Source organism: Sapajus apella, unplaced genomic scaffold, assembly GCF_009761245.1.
Source record: "Sapajus apella isolate SASKATOON/1434 unplaced genomic scaffold, GSC_monkey_1.0 scaffold43, whole genome shotgun sequence".
NCBI lineage: Eukaryota > Metazoa > Chordata > Mammalia > Primates > Cebidae > Sapajus > Sapajus apella.
Window position 1 is genome coordinate 712,829 of NW_022436983.1, and position 21,146 is coordinate 733,974.

The window sequence follows — 21,146 nt, forward strand, 5'->3', positions numbered from 1 at the left end:
GCCCCGGGGGACCCCCACCTCCCCACCTCTATCAAGTCCACGGGACCGACGCCCCCTCCTCTGCCCAGCCCCGGGGGACCCCCACCTCTGCGCCTCTGCACGGCCGGGGCCCCTCTCTGCTCTGACTCCCTCCTCAATACCAGTGCCAATGCCCAGCCCAGAGAGCCCCTCAGAACTTGCTCCCTCCCCTGGGGAGCTCCTTGAATGCTGGAGGCGGAGGATGCTGGTGACACCCCCCCACCTCACATCGAGACTGCAGAGCCCCTGCCCTGGACTACCCAACCTCCCCAGACCTGGGGGTGCCCACTCTGTTGTGGTCTCCACCTAACCCCAAGTGCCAACACCAAGGGTTCCTCCCAGCCAGAAGGGCACCTTCCCTCCTCCCTTCCTCCTAGAGAACCCCACGCCCACATCAGAGCTTCAGCCCAGGGGTCCTTCTTCCTCCCAGCAAGGGAGCTCTTAGAATACAGGCACAAGAAGGGGGAGGCCAGGAGGGGACACATTTCCCTCAGGGTCCTAGGCCCCGGCTATCTAGCCCTGGGGACACCCCTATTGACTCCAGTCACACACCCACCCCAACCTCACAACCAGCACTCATCTCAGTCCCTCCCATCATCCTGGAGACCCTAACTTGAGAGCCTGAGCCCCAGGGACACCCCCCTTACTGCCCACTGCCCAGGCATGGCAGAGGCCAAGACCTAAGGGCGGGTGGCTTCTGGAAAGGGCCATGAGCAGAAGGAGGGCCGCTCTGAGAGGCTGTCCTGGGCAGTCCCAGGGAGCTGGGTGAGGTGTAGGCATCAGGAAACCCTGGTAACCCACGTGGCACAGCAGCCCAAGTCCCTGCGGCTTTAGGCTGGGTCCCCACCGCTAGGGGGCACTCGGCACAGCCAGAGAGGATGCAAACCACACCCCCATCCCCCACCCCACAGACTTTAGTGCTGGGGTCACCACTACGTGGCTGTCAAAGCGCTTTTACACTGATTCCCAGGAAGGCAGGGCAGGCACTATCATCCCCATTCACGGGGTGGCGGATAAAGTGACACAAAGAGACATAAGTCCTCTGCTGGTAGTGACTTACTGTGATAACAACAAGGTAAAAAAAAAAAGAGAGACATAAGTCCATGGGCAAGACTGAAACCCAGACTAGCTCTGGGATTCTGGAATGGCCTCCTTGGGACACTCCTCCGTATCCACGAAGGTGGGGTGGCCATGCTGTCTGTCATCAGCCCACCCACCCCAACAGCTTCTCCTCACCTGGTTCCATGGAGAAAGAGGGTCTATGAGATGGCTTTGGGAGGGGCAGTGGCAGTTTATCAGAGGCTGGGAGACTCCCAGGGCTGTCTCCACTCCCAAAGTCCAAGTCACCCACTGTCTACACCCACAGGCAGAGGGCAGAGTTTTTTTTTTTTTCTTTCTTGTTGCCCAGCTGGAGTGCAATGTCGCAATCTCAGCTCTCCACAACCTCCACCTCCCGGGGTTCAAGTGATTCTCCTGCCTCAGCCTCCCGAGTAGCTGGGATTACAGGCATGTGCCACCATGCCCAGCTAATTTTGTATTTTTAGTAGAGACAGGGTTTCTCCATGTTGATCAGGCTGGTCTTGAACTCCTGACCTCAGGTGATCTGCACACCTCGGCCTCCCAAAGTGCTGGGATTACAGGCATGAGCCACCACACCCGACTCAGAGTTGGGTTTTTTTTTTTGTTTTTTTTTTTTTTTCTTGAGACAGAGTCTTGCTCTGTCACCCAGGCTGGAGTATAGTAGTGTGATCCTGGCTCACCGCAACCTCCACCTCCCAGGTTCAGGCGATTCTCAGCCTCCTGAGTAGCTGGGATTATAGGCACCCACCACCATGCCCAGCTAATGTTTGTATTTTAGTAAAGATGGTGGCCAGGCTGGTCACAAACTCCTGATCTCAATTGATCTACCCATCTTGGCCTCCCAAAGTACTGAGGTTATAGGCATGAGCCACCATGCCCGGCCAATAGACAGTTTTGAAAACTAAACTTTCCCATCTTGCTGAGAATAAAATCCCACCACGGCCTGGCTCCCGCCTCAATTCCTGCCAGTCTGCCTTCTCTCCCTACAGCTCACCAAGCTCAGGGCCTTCACCTCTGTGTCTTCTGTCTGGAATTCCACACACCCCCATCTTCAAACAGCTGGCACCAAGCCCCAACTTAAATGTTACCTCCAAGGTGTCCTTTCCCTCCTTCAAAATAAACCACCCTTACCCTCCCACTGTCAATTCCTTTAAATTATTTCCTTCTCAGCATTTCTTACTACCTGTACTTCATTTCTTTGTTCGCTTTTTTATTATCATTCTTCCCTACTAGACTATCCTCTCCAGAGGCCACAGCCTTGGCCATCTGGATCTCACTGTGTCCTCAACACTTAGGAAACCCTGGTGACCCACCTGGCACAGCAGCCCAGGTCCCTGCCGCTCTAGGCCGGGTGACCACCGCCAGGTGGCAACAGTCTTGGTGCACAGTAGGTGCGCTTGGTGGAGATGAGATCAGCGAACGGATGGATGAAGGCAGAAGAAGGGCCTTCACACCACAAAAGGACACGGGGACAGGAAAGGGCTTGGCCAAGATATCCCCTCCTGTGGCCAACAGTCCACAGAGCCTTCCCCACTGCCAGACCAAAGGTCTCTTCCTCTTCCTAGCATCCATGACCTTGGGCCTGCTGGCCCTGGGCAGGTGAGTTCCTACTTCAAATTGAGTGGCCTTGCCCCAGACCTCCACCCTGTGCTGCCCCAGAGGCAGATAACTGCATTTCACTGAGCCTTCCCGAGTACCTTGCCTGTCCCAGGAGTTCTGGACAGTGAATCCCATTCACTCTTCTGAAAGACTCTTCAGAGGAGATGCTGTTACTACCCCCATTGAACAGATAAATGTCAACCTGTGTCAACCGACTTGCCCCAAAGTCACCAGCTGCTACGGGGGGAAATGGGTGTCTCAGGCCCAGGGCAGGGGTGGGACCTGAAGACAGCTGAATGTTGGTTTGGGCAACAGGGCCTTGGAGACTGCCTTCTTGAAGACATGGCAGATTCCAAAGCCAGCTTGTGGGGAGCCCACTGGTGTGGGGTAGCCAGATTGCACCAAGTGGAGACCGCCAGCTGGGTCACGCCAGATCACCAGAGGTCACCTGAGTGCCAGGGCCCTGGCCATCCCTGAGTGAGGCTGCTGCCTGGGTACTCCGCCAGGGTTGGGGACTGCTCCTTAGGGGCAAGAGGGTGGATCAGAAAGGAGCTGCCAACCCCTGTACCAGGGCGGGGGGTGGGCCTGGGCAGGCTCCTGAGTTCCCACCTTCTCTCCACAGCAGGGAGCTGGAACAGCTCAGGGGCAGGCCCAAGAAGTCCTGGTCCCAGACTCCCTGGGGAGGGGGCCCCTCCCCAGCCCAGCCCCAGCTCCAGGCTTGTGAGTCAGGGCCGGCTTGTTGAAACTGATACCCAGAAACCAGATGCGGAGGCGGATGAATAATGGAGACTCCCAGGCAGGAGCCCCCCACCCGGCTGTTGTCCTTCAGTACCACCTCCCCCAGTCCCAGAAAAGCAGATGGGAAACCAAGGGGTCCCCCGGGCATCCCTGCCCCACAACGAGCTGGGGCTCTAGCCTGGTCTGGGTGAGAGAGGGACCTCCCTGTCCAGGAGAGAACACCAGTCTGGGGCCAGCTTCAGGCTCTGCAGACAGCAGATGGACCTGGAACCAGGAGTCTGGGCTCTCTGGCTGGAGGATGTCCTTGCCAGGGGTTCCCCCAGGGCTAAGCTCCCCTGAGAGCCTGCTAGTCACAAGGCCCCACCCAACACCCTGGAAATCCGGGGTGGAGGCTGCATGCGTAGGCAGGCCAGCAAGGGCGGGGCAGCTCTGCCAGGAGGCTCTCTAAGCTCCACCCGGCCCACCCACCCTCCTTTCCCCTAGGCCCAGGCCTCACCCATCACCCCTTGGGTTCTGAGGCTCGCCTGACCTAAGGCCCTGCCCTGTGCTGGGCAGATGGCAGAGGCACAGAAAATCCCTCCCCAGGCCAGGCCCGCCTTACAGGTCCTAGAAGCCAGGAAGGCCCCTTCCTCCCCAGAGAGTGGTCCTGGCTGGGATGCCCAAGGCTGGGACCCAGAGCTAGAGAGAGGGAGCAGGGCTGCAGTCTGTGAACATCCCCTCCTGCCGGGCCCCTGCAGTTCCCAGCCCCAGACCCCAGCGGGTGTCTTCGGAGCAACCCCTTTCCAGGTACCACTTAGAAGATTCCTTGGTAGGGAGAGAGGGAAGAGGGCACCTGCCTGGGCTTCAGAAGTCCTGGTCTGGAACCCACTACCCCTGTCCTTCCCCCACTGGGCCTCGATCTCCCCAACTGTGCTGAGAGGGCCCTGGCCCTTCTCTAGAATTCAGTATATGGGGATGGCTGCCAGGTCCTAGTATGTGCGGGGACCCTGGCCAAGGGGCAGAGGAATCTTAAAATACCCCTGAGCTCCCTCAACCTGAGGAGTTATTAAGGAATCTCTAGGGGCTCCGTTGGCCTCTATTTCCCAGGCTTCCACCAAGGCAGGCCAGGGACTCCCCGGGTTCAAGGGCCCCCCGCATCTCCGACCCCCAGGCGGGTGCCTGCCGCCGCGTAGACTGCCCGAGGCGCAGCCTCTGGCGCCCCCTGCTGGCCTCGAGAGGGCTTTTCCGCCTGGGACCGACTCCGGGACTGACCAAAGGGGCAGGGTCGGCTTAGCCTCCCAGCCACGCCGCGCGCCCAGGTCCCTCCAGGATCCCCCTGCCCCGCCAACACCCCTCATACCGGGCCCGGGGTCTCATAGACTCCTCACTGCCGTATCTCCGGGACGCCCCACCCTAGAAACACTGGGGCGGGGGCGGGCGCTAGAACCCATTCCACCTTCAAGTAAACGGAGACATAACTGGTGAGGACCCCGTCGTACCCACTCACAGGCCTGGCACTACGTAGGACCCTCGACTCCGGGTTCTGTCCATAGATTTAGGGGGGTCCTGGTGCCCAGACCCACCCCGCGTCCGGAGCACAGCTCCCACTTCCCCGCGACTCACCTAGGAACAGGACCAGGGTCTCCTCCGCTGTGTCTGAGGCTCAGGCCAAGACTGCCAAAGCCTCACGGGGCGCGCGGGGAGAGGGGGACGGGAGCCGCGGGACGGGCTCAGTCGACTCCGCGCCGACTGGGGTGCGGTACGTACGGGAATTACGGTAGCCGCGCGGGCGCTACCACCTGGACGGGCCGGGATGTACCAACGGCGCCGCCCGGCTGGGACGGGGAGAGGAGGGGTCCGAGGAAGGGCCGTGCGCCGGACCAAGGGAGGTGACTGGAGGCCGGGCCGTTGCTTGGGGTAATCCAGGATCCGGGCTCAGGGGAGGGGGTGGGGGGCGTCACTGTCCCCGAGGGGCCAGCCCTTTGCAGATCTCCAAAAAGTTCAAAGTCCCTGGTCATTAACCTGGGCTTGAAGACGGGGGCTCGCCCATCCGGGAAGAGGGGTGGGGAGAGACCAGGGCCCGCGACAGGAAGCCTCCCCGCGACAGAATAGCCCAAGGGGACCAGGCAAAGGGACCCGCAGGCCGAGCCTGCCCCGGAACCGCCCGGAGCCAGGCTTGCTTCCGCTCCATTATAAAAAGCTGGATTCGGATCTGTGGCCTCCGCGGTGCCCCAGAACCAGCCCGCTTTTCTCTGCCCCGCCCCCTTTTTTATTTCTGGCCCAGGTGGCATGGCCGAAAAAGGGTGCCATTCCGCCATTTAGTGGTTCCCACTTCCCCTCTCCCAGCAGCGGGAGTTTAGAATAACTCTGGGCTCAGGACTGGGAAGGGTATGGACACAGGGGGCCCACTCGAGGAGGCGGGTTCAGGTCCACCAGCCTGTTCCGAACTTTCAAGCTTTCTACACCGCCTTCCCGTACCCCTTCCCAGGCCAAAACTTTCAGACTGCCCCACCCCACCCTTGGAGCCAGGCCTATCGTAGGGCAGCTCCTGGCTGGGCCAGGGGCCCCATGTCTTCACCTGCTCCCCCAAAATTACTTAGCCAAAACCCAGGAGTCCCCTTGCATTGGTTCCCTGGCCCTGTCCCTTTCTTCGGCTGCAGACAGCCCCACCACCTCTCTCCAGGGACCAGTCACCTCCAGAAATGGCCCAAACCTGGCTGGCCATTTCCCAGGACATCCTGCTCTGCGCTGTTCACCCCCAAAGCATTGCCCAGGAGAATAGGTGATTCCCTCTCCCGTTATTCACATCCTGCCTGTTCCCTCTCCACGGGGACCTCAGATCCACCCCTTCCTCTCCCTGGCCTCATCTCACACTCCTCCCTCCACACACGCACACCCTGACTCATCTCTGCCACCTCACAGGCCATTGTTAAGCTGCAAGGGAACTCTGAGATCCTCCCGTCCAACCTCCACTCCACACTGATCCCCTCTACGCTTCTCTTTCTGTCTCTGCTTGCGTATGTCTAGTGGTGGGGTGCTCACTACCTCTACTTCGGGGATAGCTCCAGCTGCTGGAAACTTTCCTGTACTGTGCCGAACCCCACCTCCCTGTCAAGGCCCTTGGGAGCTGTGCAGAAAAATTCACAGCTTTCCTCCTGAGAGCTCAGTAGAAATGGGAGGCTCTGAGGACAGGCAGGCCTGGTGTGAGTCCTGGTCTTGCCTTGCTTGCCAAATAATTTTACCTTGCCAATCTGCAGGGTCCTCTCTAGAAAATGGAGATGGGGCAGCTCCTACTGCAGAGGCAGAGATGGCCAGATGAGGTTCCCGTGCCAGGCGCCAAGGCAGGGCCTGGCGCACAGCACGTGCTGATCAGTGGTGGCTGCTGGAATCACTACCTCCTCCATGATAAACACCCTCACCTGGTGGCCCAGTGTCCTCTGTGGCCCAGGGCCACAAGTGTCCTCCACACCTCCTTGTGACCTCAGGTGCCCTGACTAGACCTGGAGCGGAGTGTCCAGTGGAGCCCAGCAGGGAGCTGGGGGTTCACACACTGTCCCGTGGCCGCCTTGAAGGAGGGCAGGGGGAACCCACAATACCATCACCCTGCCTCCATCTCCCCTGCCTTCCCCCATCTCCCCACACTCTCAGCTCCACCTGTGTGCAAGAAGCTGTGGCTGGGATGGAGCCTGGAGAGGTCTTAGATCCCAGGGCGGGTATGGAGGCCACACCCAAAGTCTAGAGGTCTCTTTGTTACCCCCACTCCCAGGACACCCTGCACACCTACGCTGTGCCGGGCTCTATGCTAAGCACATTATATATGGGCCTCTCTTCCTCCTCACTGCAGGATTATTTTCCAGATGAGGAACCTGGAGCTCAGAGAAGTGTAGTGACTTCCCCAGGGTCGCACAGCTGGAAAAAAGTAGGTTTGATCCTGGAGCTCAGAGGTGTGGACAGCGTGTGAACCTCCACTGGACACTCCGCTCCTGCTCTACATAGCTTCATCCTGGGGAGCGGCCATTTCTCTCCTGGGGTCTCCATGACACACAGTCCAGACCCCTCACCTGGTCATGCAGGTGCTCCTAGTCCAGCTTGCCTCTCCCTCCTCCCTGTGCCCGCTGGCCTCGCTTGCCCCTTACAGCCCCCCATGTCCCTCCCCTGCTCACTCAGCTTTCCTCCATCTCAGTACCTCTTTAATCTTCAGGACTCCAGCTGTCTCCTCCAGGAAGTCCATCCTGGTTAGCCCTTCCCCAGTGGGAACTCCAGGGGCAGGAGATAGGGGACAGATGACAAATTCATCTCAGAAGCTCCAGTGCCCAGGAGAGCCTCAAACAGAACATCACGGGTGGGCCGAGAAGGTGAAGGGTCCAGCCCTGCCTGAAATCGCTCCTTCGCCAGGGCAGCCTGGGGGGACGTCTGGCCAACCAGGGTCACTTCCCTTTCCTCCTCCCAGCACAGCCAGAGGGTCACCTCCAGGAAGGCATCCCCTTTGTTCCCTGGAGATCTCCTGGGCCTAGAACTGGGCCTGGCACCGACAGATGCTGACAGCTGGTCTGGTAAATGAATAAATGAAGTCTTCTCCTTCAAAATGCTGGTCACATCCTGGAGAGTAAGAACGGGGCTCTTGATCAGACGAGCCTCACTCAGGCCAGGCTCTGACAATCATGCTGTGTGATGTGGGCAAGTTCCTCTACCTCTCTGGGCCTCCACTTCCTTACAAGTCACGTGGTCATAAGAATAACCCTCTTCTTCTGAGGTCTCATGAGGCTTCACTGGGCCTAACACCCCGCCTGGCATGTAAACATGTTTGGTCAGCAATAATTGTTATTATTTTTTGAGACAGAATCTCGCTCTGTCGCCCAGGCTGGAGTGCAATGGCGCCATCTCAGCTTCACTGCAACCTCTGCCTCCCAGGTTCAAGCAATTCTCCTGCCTCAGCCTCCCGAGTAGCTGGGATTACAGGCGTGTGCCACCACGCTCGGCTCATTATTTTTTATATTTTTGGTAGAGATGTGGTTTTACCATGTTGGCCAGACTAGTCTCAAACTTCTGACCTCAAGTGATCCACCTTGCCTCGGCCTCCCAAAGTGCTGGGATTACAGGCGTGAGCCACTGCGCCCAGCCTGTTACTCGTATTTCTGAGACAGGGTCTCTCTCTGCTGCCCAGGCTTGAGTGCAGTGGCACAATCATGGCTCACTGCAGCCTCGATGTCCCAGGCTCAAACAATCCTCTCACCTCACCCTCCCCAGTAGCTGGAACTACAGGTGCCCACCACCACACCTGGCCAATATTTTTTTTTTTTTAATTTTAGTAGACAGAGGTCTCCCCATGTTGCCCAACCTGGTCTCAAACGTCTGGGCTCAAGCAATCTTCCTGCCTCAGCCTCCCAAAGTGCTGGGATTGAAGGTGTGAGCAACCATGCCCAGCAAGTAGTGGTCATTTTTATCATCATCAACAATGTTATTCTTTGAACACTATCACCAAATCTGAGTGTCCCTCACCTCCTCTCCACCACTGCTTCTCCCTTCCCGGACTGCCCTTGCCTCTGTTCTGCCTATCCATGTTTTCACATCCATTAAAGGCCCCCTCCTCCAGGATGCCCTCCCTGACTGGCCCTCTCTGCCTCTGATCATTCAGGCATTTCTGCCCCTACAATGAGTTTGTGTCATTTGTCTGAAAGGGCATCCTACTGGTGACAGGGCCCAGACTCTCCCAGTGCAGGCTGGGTGACCCTCATCAGCTGATACTAATGTCAGCTGTGCTGAGTTCCAGGCGGGCCAGGGCTGGAGGTGCGGTCTGGAGGCTGTAGAGGGACCACACCCACTCTGAGACCAGCTCTCTTCTCCCAGGCCTCACCTCTACAAAGGCTGGACCCTCCCTCTCCTGCCCCTGCCTGAGCAGCTTGGGGGCCTGCCCTAGGAGCAGCTGTCCAGAGGAGGGGCTGGAACGGTATGCCTTGGTGCCCCAGCCACCCCTGCAGGTCAGGCAGAAGCCTCGGGGCTCTGCAGGCCTCTGGCAGGATGCATATTGCGGGGAGCTGAGGCCAATTTGTTGCCAGGAGCCCCCATCTGGGAAAGAGGCTACCAGCCAACACCAGAGCCCAATGCCAGGCACCATCCGTGCCAGCAGATTGTATCTGACATCACATCACCCCCCTGCCTGGTGACCACGGCAACTGAAGGCCGCCCCCTCCCCGCCCCGCCCCCACAGCAGTTCTCCTTGTTCCCTCACTGCAGTCCTCCTGTGCAGAATAAGTGTGTGTGTGTGTGTGTGTGTGTGTGTGTGTCTGGGTGGAGTAGGGGAGGGGAGCGGGGGGCGGGGGGTGGCATTTTACATTTCCTGCAGCTGGCAGCGCTGAGACACACAGTGGAAGAGAAAACGGGCCCTGGTATGATGCAGACCTGGGTACTGGGTTCAAATCCCAGCTCTCCCACTTCCTAGCAGTCTGTCCCTGAGCGAGCCACTTCACCTCTCTGAACTTCAGTTTCCCCATCTGTAAGTGGGAATAAGGACAGGACTATCTCAGAAAGCCAGAGGGAGGAATCAGTGAGTCCCGGTGCCTGGGCCGATACTAAGTTGCGCAGTTATTACTACTGTCATGTAAATGGTTGCTGGGAGGGGCCAAGCCTGGCTCCAAACTCCGGCTCCACCTCTCATGAGCTGTGGAGCCTTGGCCAAATCACTGGACCTCTCTGAACCTTGGTATCTTCATCTGGAAAACAGGGTGATGATGCCTTCCCTGCAGAGCTGCCACAAGCAGTAGATATGGCACAGAAAGCAGGTGGCAGTGAGCCCAGCACGTCACAGGCAGAAGCGCCCCGGCAGTACAGCCATCCTTCCTCCTGCTCCCTTCCTCCCTGATTTAGACTTTGCCCCACTCCCAGCTCCCGAGCCCTGGCACTCCAGGGCCCCTTCCTCCTTTTGTCATCCCCGGGACCATGGTCACATTCACCATGTGCCAAAGCACCTCAGACCCGTGCCCAGGCCTGAAGAGTGGCCAAGTACTACAGGAAGGGTGCCAGCTGGGCACTACACCAGCACCGTGGGAGGCCACTTCCCCTGGCTGAGCCTCAGCTTCCTCATCTGTGACATGGGGCTACAGTTCCTGTCACCTCAGAATGGTTGTAAGGACCACAGTACAGCAAAGGACTTTAGGGAACCCCCACACCCCTGTTCTTGTAGAAGTCCCCTGACTCCACTGTTCCTGAGCCGGGGCAAGGCCCTCTGCCTCCTAAACCAAACACACTGTGGTCCCATCTACCCTTGAACCCAGAGGACACTGTGGCCCAGCCAGCCGCACCCATGCCAGGATCTGTGGAGAGCTGGTGCTGGGATAGAGAGGGCAGTTAGAGCCCTGGCCCCTCTGTCCCCAAGTGTCCCAGGCTCTCCAGCCTCCCTACCTTGGCCGCCCGCCCCTTGTCCATGCAGGCGGGGTTCTGACAGCGAAGTCCCTTCTCTTCCGCTGGGCTCTGGTCATCTGCAGGGGAGGAGCAGAGGGCATCAGTCAGCGGGGCACCCAGGCTCCCCCCTGGGCCCCAGTGGCCTCCCGACCAGAGGAGGGTGGGGCAATCTCCTCAGTCCTCCCTTCAAAGGAGGTCAACGTCCCTTTCTCTCTTAAATGCCAACTTATCTGCACGGGAATCTGTTTGCAGAGCCCTTTTCTCCTGCAGTTCCCCAGGGAAATTATCCAGATTCCACAGGGAGAAAATATCTTTGGAAATAAGCTGCTCCCTTTCTCTGTCCCTCTAGTCTGGGGGATAAGTGGGGGAGCGCTCAGTGACCTACTGGGGCCCCAGACTTCCCAAGGGGTCTCGGTAGGGCTGCTGGGGGTAGAAGACTCCAAGGTCCCAGGTTTCTGCTGACCCTGCGCCCTGCATCGCTCCCTTTAGAGACAGAGGAGCCCCCGACGTTCAGGGACGACCCCCGTTCCCCGAGACTCATCTTTGACCCTGAATTTGGCCCCCTCCAATCTGCCTCTTCCTGGGGGCTGCAGTGCATCGCGGTGGGGGCAGAGCGGCCCAGCCAGCGAGAGGCGGGGGGGAGACGGGGAGAAGCGGGGTGCTGCCGAGGCAGGCCCCGACTTGGAGGCCGAGTTCGGGTACCCGCCCGGAGCCCGGTCGGCGCCCACCCCCTCGCCTGGAGCAGGCCCTCCCGGAGGAGGTTAGGAGCCGGCCCGACCCCCAGACCCCCGCCGCGCACCCGCCGGGATCCCCGCCCGCCGGGACCCCCGCCCGCACTCACCCATGGACCAGGCGCGGGGCCGCGCTGGGGGCGGGCGGCGGGCGGGGCGCCGGGGACGACGGGGACTGGGAGGCCGCAGCGCCGCGGCTGCCGGACCCTCGCGCGGGAGGCGGGCGGGGCAGGTGGGCGGGGAGGAGCCGCGGCGGCCCCGCCTCGGGGGCGGGGGGCGGGGGGCGGGAGCGCAGCCGGGCCTCGGCGCCGACGGTATCACCCCTCTTGTCCCGGCTGCCCGGCCCCTGCGCGCTGCGGTCGGGAGGCTGCCTCCACCTCCCGCAGGGCGGGCACCAGGGCGGCTCAGGAAGCCAGTACGGCTCCGGCCTGAAGGGTGCCATCCACGCGGAGGGCGCCGGTCCGCAGGAATGCAGCCCGGGACCCCCGCAAAGCCCCCACCCCAGCCCAGAATCGTGGTCTCCGAGGTCAGTTTCCATGGCAACACGGAGGCTGCCCCGCGCAGGGTGGGGGCTGTCACCGGAGGGACTCGCCTGCCACTGCTCTTGCTGCTTCTCTGTTGGTTCAGAGTTTTAAACTTAATTGAAGTCCAGGCCGGGCGCGGTGGCTCACGCCTGTAATCCCAGGACTTTGGGAGGCCGAGGTGGGTGGATCACGAGGTCAAGAGATCGAGACCATCCTGGTCAACATGGTGAAACCCCGTCTCTACTAAAAATGCAAAAATGACCTGGGCATGGTGGCGCGTGCCTGTAATCCCAGCTACTCAGGAGGCTGAGGCAGGAGAATTGCCTGAACCCAGGAGGCGGAGGTTGCGGTGAGCCGAGATCGCGCCATTGCACTCCAGCCTGGGTAACAAGAGCAAAACTCCGTCTCAAAAAAACAAACAAACAAACTATTGAAGTCCAAACGCGGACAGAGAAGTACACCTGTCCTGTGAGCACAGCTCAATGCACTTTCAGGAAACTTTCACGAAATAACCTGCGCCCAGACCGCAGAGCTCCCCATCCAGCCCCTGTAACCTCCCTGGTGCCAACCGGTCCCCCAATGGCACTGCCGCCCTGACTTCCAACACATCGATTTGTTTGCCCAGTCCCGTACTTTATGTAAATGGAATTAGGCGATACCAAACCCTCTGCACTACAGAAACAGCCTAGGAGAGGTGGCCAAGAGTCCACGGCGACTCAGTGCTCCTGATCCTGTCTCTGGACCCCCAGCCCACCCTGCACACTGGTGCCAGGAGGCACCGGGCCAACAAGACCTGGGTATTAAACATGCAGCTTCCGGCCAGGTGTGGTGGCTCACGCTTGTAATCCCAGCACTTTGGGAGGCCCAGGCCAGCGGATCAGGAGGTCAGGAGTTCAAGACCAACCTTGTCAATGTGGTGAAACCCCGTCTCTACTAAAAATACAAAAATTAGCTGGGTGTGGTGGTGTAGGCCCAGCTACTCGGAAGGCTGAGGCAGGAGAATTGCTTGAACCAGGGAGGCAGAGGTTGCAGTGAGCCGAGATCAGGCCACTGCACTCCAGCCTGGCTGTCTCAAAAAAGTAAAAAGATGCTGCTTCCAGCCGGGCGGGGTCACTCTCCCAAAGGCTAAGGGAGGGCTTCCCTGACCCCTTCGCCAGAGGCTTCTCAGCTGGAGCCCTCCTGCGTGGACTCCTTACATGGACTGGGCTCTGGGACCACAGGTGACCAGAAACTGGTCCCTGCCCCAAGGACTCCTGGCACAGGGAAATAGGGTGGGTCCCAGGTCTCCTGAGCTCTCTGGATTCATTCAGCAAACACGCTGAGGATCCCCTGAGTGCCCCCATGAGCCAAGCTCTAAGCTGGGTGCTGCGGGCCCATTGGTGACCCTGACAAGCCTTGGGGAGCTCACAGGGGCCCTGGTGGGCAGGGCAGCTCTTTGGGGGTGTAGCACATCTGCCCGGCCCTGGGGAGAGGGCTCTTGAGGAGGGGCTGCCACAGGAGTCCTGGGGCTTCCAGGCGGAGCAGGAAGCAGCTGCCAGGGGCCCTGGGTCTCCTCACTACGCAGCTCACAGGAACTCTTAGGACACTCAGGCCGGCCCCGCCCCACCCCACGCAGTGCTCATTCCCATCTCGGAGTCTCTGCTCTCAGCCATCCAGGGCCAGGATGACTGTCCTGCCTCTAGCTGGAGGCGGAGGCAGCCGAGGGAGGATATGCCCTGTGAAGGCTGGCGAGAACCCTGCCTGCCGGGAGAAAGCTGACTTGCGGGTGGAGCGGGGTCCGGGGCTCTTGCCTGCCATGACTCTAGCAGGTCCTCCTCTGCCATCTGCGTTTCCACAGGGACCTGGAGCCCTCAGCCAGCTTTGGGGGAGTTTCCCATGCACCCAGCCTGGTGCTTCTGCAGCTGAGCAGGGCATCTGCTGTCTGCCCGAAAGTTGCCAGGCCGCTGTGTTCTCAAAACTCTGGGCCTGGGGTCAGATTCTCACACCCTTTGCCCCAGGGCCTCTGGATTATAGCCCCACATTCTGAGGGCCCCAGGCCACATCTTCTGCCACTGGGTCTGCCTCGTCAGCTCCCTAGATGTCACCATGACCGCTCAGGTCACAGCCACCATCGGGCCTGACTACCCTGTGGCTGCTATGCCACTTGGGTTCCGGAATCCTTGGCCTTGGCCTGGGACTTCGTAGCCCTGGGATCTATCTGCCTGAACTCTCTGGCCTCTGACCCCTGGTCTCAGCAGGCTCCAGGTGCTCACCCTGCCTTCTAGGCCCCACACTCCGGACTGGCTGGTCCCAGCTCCCCAGGACGTGGCTCCCTCTGTGCCCTGCTTTAAAGCTGCAGCTTCCTGCATTGCAGAGGTGAGCTCTTCTCTCCTGGAGACTGCAGACATGAAGAAAAATCCATCAGGACCCCGGTGGCTCTCAGGGCCCAGAGAAGGGCCTGTGGGGCTTGGGGGTGGGGTTCAGGACAAGTAGTCCCCACCATAGGCCTGTCGTGAGCTCTCTTGCAGGTCATCCGCCCCACCTACAGCCTTTGAAGAAAGGGTGGCTGGTAAGGAGGACATATTGAATCAGGTGATATAATACCTTGGACATAGTTGGGTTTAACTTAATTTAATTTAAAATTTCTTTTTTGAGACAGGGTCTTGCCCTGTCACCCCAGCTGGAGTGCAGTGTTGTGATCATGGCTTACTGCAGCCTCGATCTCCTGGGCTCAAGTGATCCTCCCACTTGAGCCTATGGAGTAGCTGGGACCACAGGTGTGTGCCACCATGCCTGGCTAACTTTTTAATTTTTTTTATAGCAATGGGAGGGTCTCAGTATGTTGCCCAGGCTGGTCTCAAACTCCTGGCCTCAAGGAATCCTCCTGACTTGGCCTCCTAAAGTGCTGAGATTATAGTTGATGGGCCATCTACATAGCCTAGCTCAGCCAATCAGATTTGTTCTCCTGAGACCATGAATTGAGGCAGGCCTGGGAAGAAAACAGAGTTCTGATCCCCTTCCCAATAGGAGCCCATAAGCAGGACTTTTAGTGGGTCCTGGAGCCTTGAGTCCACTGATAGTCAGTCCAAAGGGGTATAATGCTCCAAGATTATTGGGGAGCAGGAACAGGGGATCTGCCTCTGATCACCCCAGAGCAGAGAGGGCAGGAGAATGTGGCTTTGTGAGAGTGGACAGCTCCAGGGGGCTGCCTCCACTGCCTGCCCTTGGCTTCCCTCGGGAGCCCTGCCTCTCTGTAGCCCTGCCCTCTTATGTGGAACAGCCTGAACGGTGTCTGCCCCTCCACCTCAGCCCGACCCTAGGCAGACCTGGAACCCTAAACGTCCCCCTCCAGGCAGACCTGAAACCCTGAACTCCCCCCTCCCCTAAGCAGACCTGGAACCCTGAACCTTCTGCTCCAGGCAGGCCTGGAATCTTAAAGTCCCCCTCCCCTTGGCAGACCTGAAACCATTAATTCCCCCCGTAGGCACACCTGGAACCCTGAACTCCCCCCGTCCCTAGGCGGACCTGGAACCCTGAACTCCCCCGTCCCTAGACGGACCTGGAACCCTGAACTCCCCCCGTCCCTAGACAGACCTGGAACCCCGAACTCCCCCGTCCCTAGGCGGACCTGGAACCCTGAACTCGCCCCGTGGCCTGCCAGACACTGCCTCTCCCGGTCTGCCCCATTCCCACCATGCCTGGGAGAGCCGGGGCCCTTGGCCAGGCAGAGGAGCCCACTTGCCAGCTCTCCCCCAGCCCTGTCTCAGTCGCAGGAGGCCACTTCAGCTTTGTCCTGAACATGATCTCTACCAGAATCAGCTCTCGGGGCGTGGGCAGAACAGCCGGCAGACATGTTTTGTTTGGCTGAGCACAGGGTTTCGAAAGAATTTAAATTGGTTGCCAACTTTGAAAAGTCAGGAGATTTCACATAAAAATCCATATTTCTGGCTTCTCTTGACAAACCAGAGGAGCCTGGCAGCTCTGGACCCATGTTCTGGACGGCTCCACCTCCCGAGTTGTGTCTGCCTCGGATCAGCACAAATGCTTCCAGCTCCGCAGTCCCCCAGGCCCCTCACTCTGCTACTCACTGGACACAACTGCGCCTCGGACCCCAGCCCAGCCCTTCTTGCTTCTATTCCTTTGCCCTCTCCCAGCGTCCTCCCATCGCTGCCTGCTGCCGTCCTGCCCATTCTTCAAGGCCCAAGTTGAAGGCTGCTGCCTTCAGGAAGGCCTCCCTATGGCCACATATCCCAGTTCCAGGTGAACGTCTCCCTGCTGGACTCCCACTGTCTTGGGCCTTTGAACCAACACCGACCTGCCTTCCCATCAGATGGCTTCAGGAACCACACATCACAACCACAGCTCTCACTTGCCAAATACCTGCTGGGAACTCCATGATGGTCTGGTTTCACTGTCTAACTCTGGGCAGAGGAATGATCATTGTCCCCCCTTTTTTTTGAGACGAAGTCTCACTCTGTTGTCCAAGCTGGAGTGCAGTGGGGTGATCTCGGCTCACTGCAACCTCCACCTCCCAGGTATAAGCAATTCTCCTGCTTCAGCCTCCCGAGTAGCTGGGACTACAGGCATGTGCCACCATGCCCGGCTAATTTTTGTATTTTTGGTAGAGATGAGGTTTCACTATATTGGCCAGGCTGGTCTCAAATTCCTGACCTCGTGATCTGCCTGACGGCTTCTCAAAGTGCTGGGATTAGAGGTGTGAGCCACTGCACCCAGCTTTTCATTGTCCCCATTTTACAGATGAGAAAACTGAGGCTTGGAGGGTAGAGAGATTCACCCAAGGTCACACAAGTAATGAGAGTAATGAGGCTGCAACTGGCACCTACGTCTGCAAGCCTCCAAGCCTGCGCTCCTAACTGCCAGGCTGCAGTGCTCCCATGGTGCCTGACACAATTAGGTGTTTGCAGAGCATGAATTGGTCCCCCCATCCATCACGACATGAGTGTCATGGAGATGAAAACGAGGTGGTTTCCCGTGCACTTGTGTCAGCCAGGGAACCCTTTCTCCACTGGCCCCTGTCTGACACAAGTGCACGGGAAACCACCTCGTTTTCATCTGCAGGGTACCTCTCACCTGTGGAACCTCCACTCCAATGAACCCTTCTGTCTCAAGAAAACAGGCCCTCCCTGCCCACCACCTCCCAACTGAAGGCCGGGCCACGAAAAGGCTGCCCCTCTCAGGAAGCAGCTGTGGCCTTGAATGCCCCCTCCCACGTGAGCCCCGCCCTCCTGGGCGCCCGTCCATGCCTGGGCAGCTGCTGCAGGCCATTTTGGGGCTGGACCTCTTCGCTGCAGCAGCCTGACAAAGGGCAAGATTTGTCCCAAACCTGGCCAAAAGCCAGAGGAGCATGTCCTGGGTAAACGCTGCTGGTCCCAGGACATCTGCCACTCCCTATGCAGGACACTGGTTGGAGCGTCACAGGGGCCTGGGAAGGCAATGTGTTTCTGATCCCTTTCCAAAGTGCCATGGGGCAACTTGGGGCAGGACAGTGAAGCAGGGACCTGGCCGCAGGGAGGAGAGTGGACCACGGCCTGAACACTGCTTCTGCCTACAGCCCAGAACCACCACTGGCGCAGTCCCCGGGGACCGGAGTTCCGAACATCACGCTACCCACCCACGCCGCTTGAGTTCAGTATGAACGGGTGGGAGGACACATTCAGGATTCCTTCCTGGGCCCCGAGAAACCGTCCACACAGCTCTGCTCGAAGGCCTGGGGCCAGCTGGTGACTTCCTCCTGCTGAGGCTACTGTGGGCGCCTGCCCATCTGCCCACCGTGGGCTTCCTCTAGAGGTTCCTCAGAGGAGCTGAGAGACCAAGGGCGTAACAGGAGCGGGGCTGCAGAAATGGCCATGAGATCCTCATTCTTGACAGTCACGCTCCAAGTGCCAGTCCCGCCCCCATCACAGGCTGGGCTAGCGTCGGCCCACCCTCCGTGGGCCCCGGCCAGGGTCTGGCTGGTGCAGAGAACAGAGCTCACACAGACAGCCATGTGCGCAGGCTCACCCACCCGGCTGCCTCAGCTTACGCATGAGACCTGCTCACGTGCTGTGACCCAGCCGCTGTGTGCAGCCCCCTGGGGCCTTTCTGCCAGTCCCAGGGAGAGCTGGGGCAGGCACACATGGGTGAGCAGGTCTGAGTTCTGGTGCTCAGGCTGAGGATGTGCATGGTGTATCTGAGTGCCACCAGTCAGGACCTCAGAGGCCTCGCCATGCCTCACCAGGATAAAGGGGATTCCAAGAATGGCCTTGACTCAGAGAGTGGGCATGGATATTCCAAGAACCCAGCTTTAAAGAGCTCTTGAGGCCAGGCATGGTGGCTCATACCCATAATGCCAACACTTTGGGAGGCCAAGGCAGAAGGATCATTTGGGCCCAGAAGTTCAAGACCAGCCTGGGCAACATAGAGAGACCCCATCTCTACAAAAAAAATTAAAAATCAGCAGGGCATGGTGGTGTGCACCTGCAGTCCCAGCTACTTGGGAGGCTGAGGCAGGCGCGCTGCCTGAGGTCGAATGCAGTGACGTCACCACTGTGATCTCACTGCTGCCTTCCAGCCTGGGTAGCAGAGAGATAACCTTGTCTTTTTTTTCTTTTCTTCCAGACGGAGTTTTGCTCTTGTCACCCAGATGGAGTGCAATGGTGCGATCTCAGCTTACTATAACCTCCGCCTCCTGGGTCCAAGCGATTCTCCTGCCTCAACCTCCTGAGTAGCTGGGATTACAGGTGCCTGCCACCATGCCCAGCTAATTTTTTGCATTTTTTAGTAGAGACAGTGTTTCACCATATTGGCCAGACCGGTCTCAAACTCCTGACCTTAGGTGATCCACCCACCTCAGCCTCCCAAAGTGCAGGATTTACAGGCAAGAGCCACCGCACCCAGCCTACCTTGTTTTAAAGAGAAAAATAGACTGGGTGTGGTGTCTCACGCCTGTAATCCCAGAACTTTGGGAGGCCGAGGTGGGCAGATCACGTGGTCAGGAGGTCCAGACCAGTCTGGCCAATATGGTGAAACCCTGTTTCCACTAATAATACAAAAATTACCGGGCCATGATGGTGTGCACCTGTAGTCCCAGCTACTCAGGAAGCTGAGGCAGGAGAATCGCTTGAACCTGAGAGGCGGAGGTTGCAGTGAGCCAAGGTCATGCCACTGCACTCCCGCCTGGGCAACAAGAACGAAACTCCACCTCAAAAGAAAAAAACATGAGCACCTGCCAGGCGCCGTGACTCATGCCTGTAATCCCAGCACTTTGGCAGGCTGATGCGGGTGGATCATGAAGTCGGGAGTTCAAGACCAGCCTGAACAACATAGTGAAACCCTGTCTCTACTAAAAATACAAAAAAAATTAGCTGGGCGTGGTGCTGGGTGCCTGCAATCCCAGCTACTCTGGAGGCTGAGGCAGGGGAATCGCTTGAACCCAGGAGGCGGAGGTTGCTGTGAGCCGAGTCTGTACCACTGCACTCCAGCCTGGGTGATAGAATGAGACTCCGTCTCAAAAAAAAAAAAAGAAAAAGAAAAAGAGTGCTTGGCACTGGGTAAGCCCTCTCTACATTACCTGTGTGGTCAGTGTGACAAGGGGCCCCAGAGCTGTGGAACCCCAGAAGCAGGAGCCGCCGGTCCCAGAGGCAGGAGAGACAGGGAGCTTCATAGATGTTACTCCTGCGTCTGAGCCGTGAGGGCGTCCCAGCGGAAGGACCAGGATGACAGAGATGTAGAGAACAACTCAGAGAGCCCAGGGCGGGCCTGCCTCTGCAGACCGGAAGCAGCCTTGCTTCACCCCGCTCCGCCTAGGGGAGCCCAGTCTGAGCTGGGGTGAGGGGTGGGACACAGCGCCCATTGGCTGGCCCTGCTGGCTGGGTGGCTAAATGACCCAGGGCAAGTCTCTGGCCCTGTTGGGTCCTGGAGCACCATACCTGCCTCAGGTAGGCAGGAAGCTGCCAGGTGAAGAAATAGAGCAGTCTGCCCCTCATCACACCCTCCAACTCTACAACAGTGCCCAGCCTAGGGTGGAGGGGGCCTTTGCTCCCCAACCCCAGCCGCTATGCTCCTCCACCCCCAACCTCCACCCCCCCACCTCCACCCCCGCCACATCCTGTGCTGCCTCCAAATCCCCACTGCCTCTACCACTGGCCAGCTGGGCCACACTTCTCACATCCTGCCCTCCCTGCCTCCGGCACACACCCTGAAGGTGCCTTGAGCTGCTGGGGCCCTGGGGGGTTACTGTACCTGTCTCTCCCCTCCAAGCAGCCACATCCCCCCTCCTCCACAGCATGGGGGCTGGTCACAGGCAGGAACATGTGGCCTTCATGCCCACTGGCATTGGGAGCAGCACCTCCCTTTTCAGAACCTGTCCCTGTGTGGTCTGCCGGCTCCCTCCTGCCTCCCAAGGTGGACCCCAGGCTGAATCATCACTCTCCCCGCCTCTGGCCTCAGGGATGGGCTCAGGGAAGGACGCTGACAGGCTGGGGAGACTCATCCAGGACAGGCTTCTGCCCCCTGGGCTGGGGGAGGCCAGCACCTGGGCCCGAGGATGAGGCTAATGGAGAAGAGAACCAAGGCCCAGGCCCCGGCCCCAGACAGTTCTACAGCGCTGGGAGACCGGAGATCAGCGCTCTGGTAGCTTCTTCGAATGGGACTCGAGTTTCTGTCACTGCAGTAAAGCACCCTGACAGAGCCAGCTCCCCAGCTCAGCTCAGCTGATCGGACGGAAGAGGCATCCGACAGGCGGCACCGGCGCGCCCTACCTCTGCAACCGCTGTGTGAGGTCCCCCTGTGCGCCATCCCCATTAGTGCTCTCAAGCCCTCACGACCCCTGAGGCATCATTATTCCCATTCACAGGCTCCCCGACCTCTCACCCCCAGGAAGCAGCCCAACACCCCATGCCTCTAACACAGGCTGCGGGGCTCAGCGTCCCCGACCGCAGGGGCTTAACCTCCCTGCGCCTGCTTCCTCATCTGTAAAATGGGGACAAAAGGTGAAACGACCCATGTCCTGGGGCCTAGAACATGAATGTTCCAGAACATCTCATCCCACTACCCAGCCCTGAGAAAACACCGTGGCCTGATCTTGGGGGTGGGGGGGAGA

The 21,146-nt window shown here is 59.1% G+C and overlaps 1 protein-coding gene across 5 annotated transcripts in view; it reads right to left on the minus strand.

Moving 5' to 3' along the window:
• The window catches only part of PLEKHG5 (pleckstrin homology and RhoGEF domain containing G5), a 39,375-nt gene extending 19,606 nt beyond the window's left edge, over nucleotides 1-19,769 (minus strand). For 2 of the 5 annotated variants that reach the window (XM_032300244.1, XM_032300249.1), the window contains exons 1-2: nucleotides 11,654-11,750; nucleotides 10,813-10,889 (exon numbers count right to left, since the gene is read on the minus strand). In XM_032300244.1, the coding sequence (XP_032156135.1) occupies nucleotides 10,813-10,889; nucleotides 11,654-11,657 (81 nt within the window). In that variant the 5' untranslated portion in view covers nucleotides 11,658-11,750. Of the gene's footprint in view, nucleotides 1-85; nucleotides 863-5,037; nucleotides 5,898-10,812; nucleotides 10,890-11,653; nucleotides 11,751-19,616 lie in introns of those variants that run through there. The other 3 variants (XM_032300245.1, XM_032300246.1, XM_032300247.1) reach the window with 3 other exon arrangements.
• Nucleotides 19,770-21,146: the final 1,377 nt, after the last annotated feature.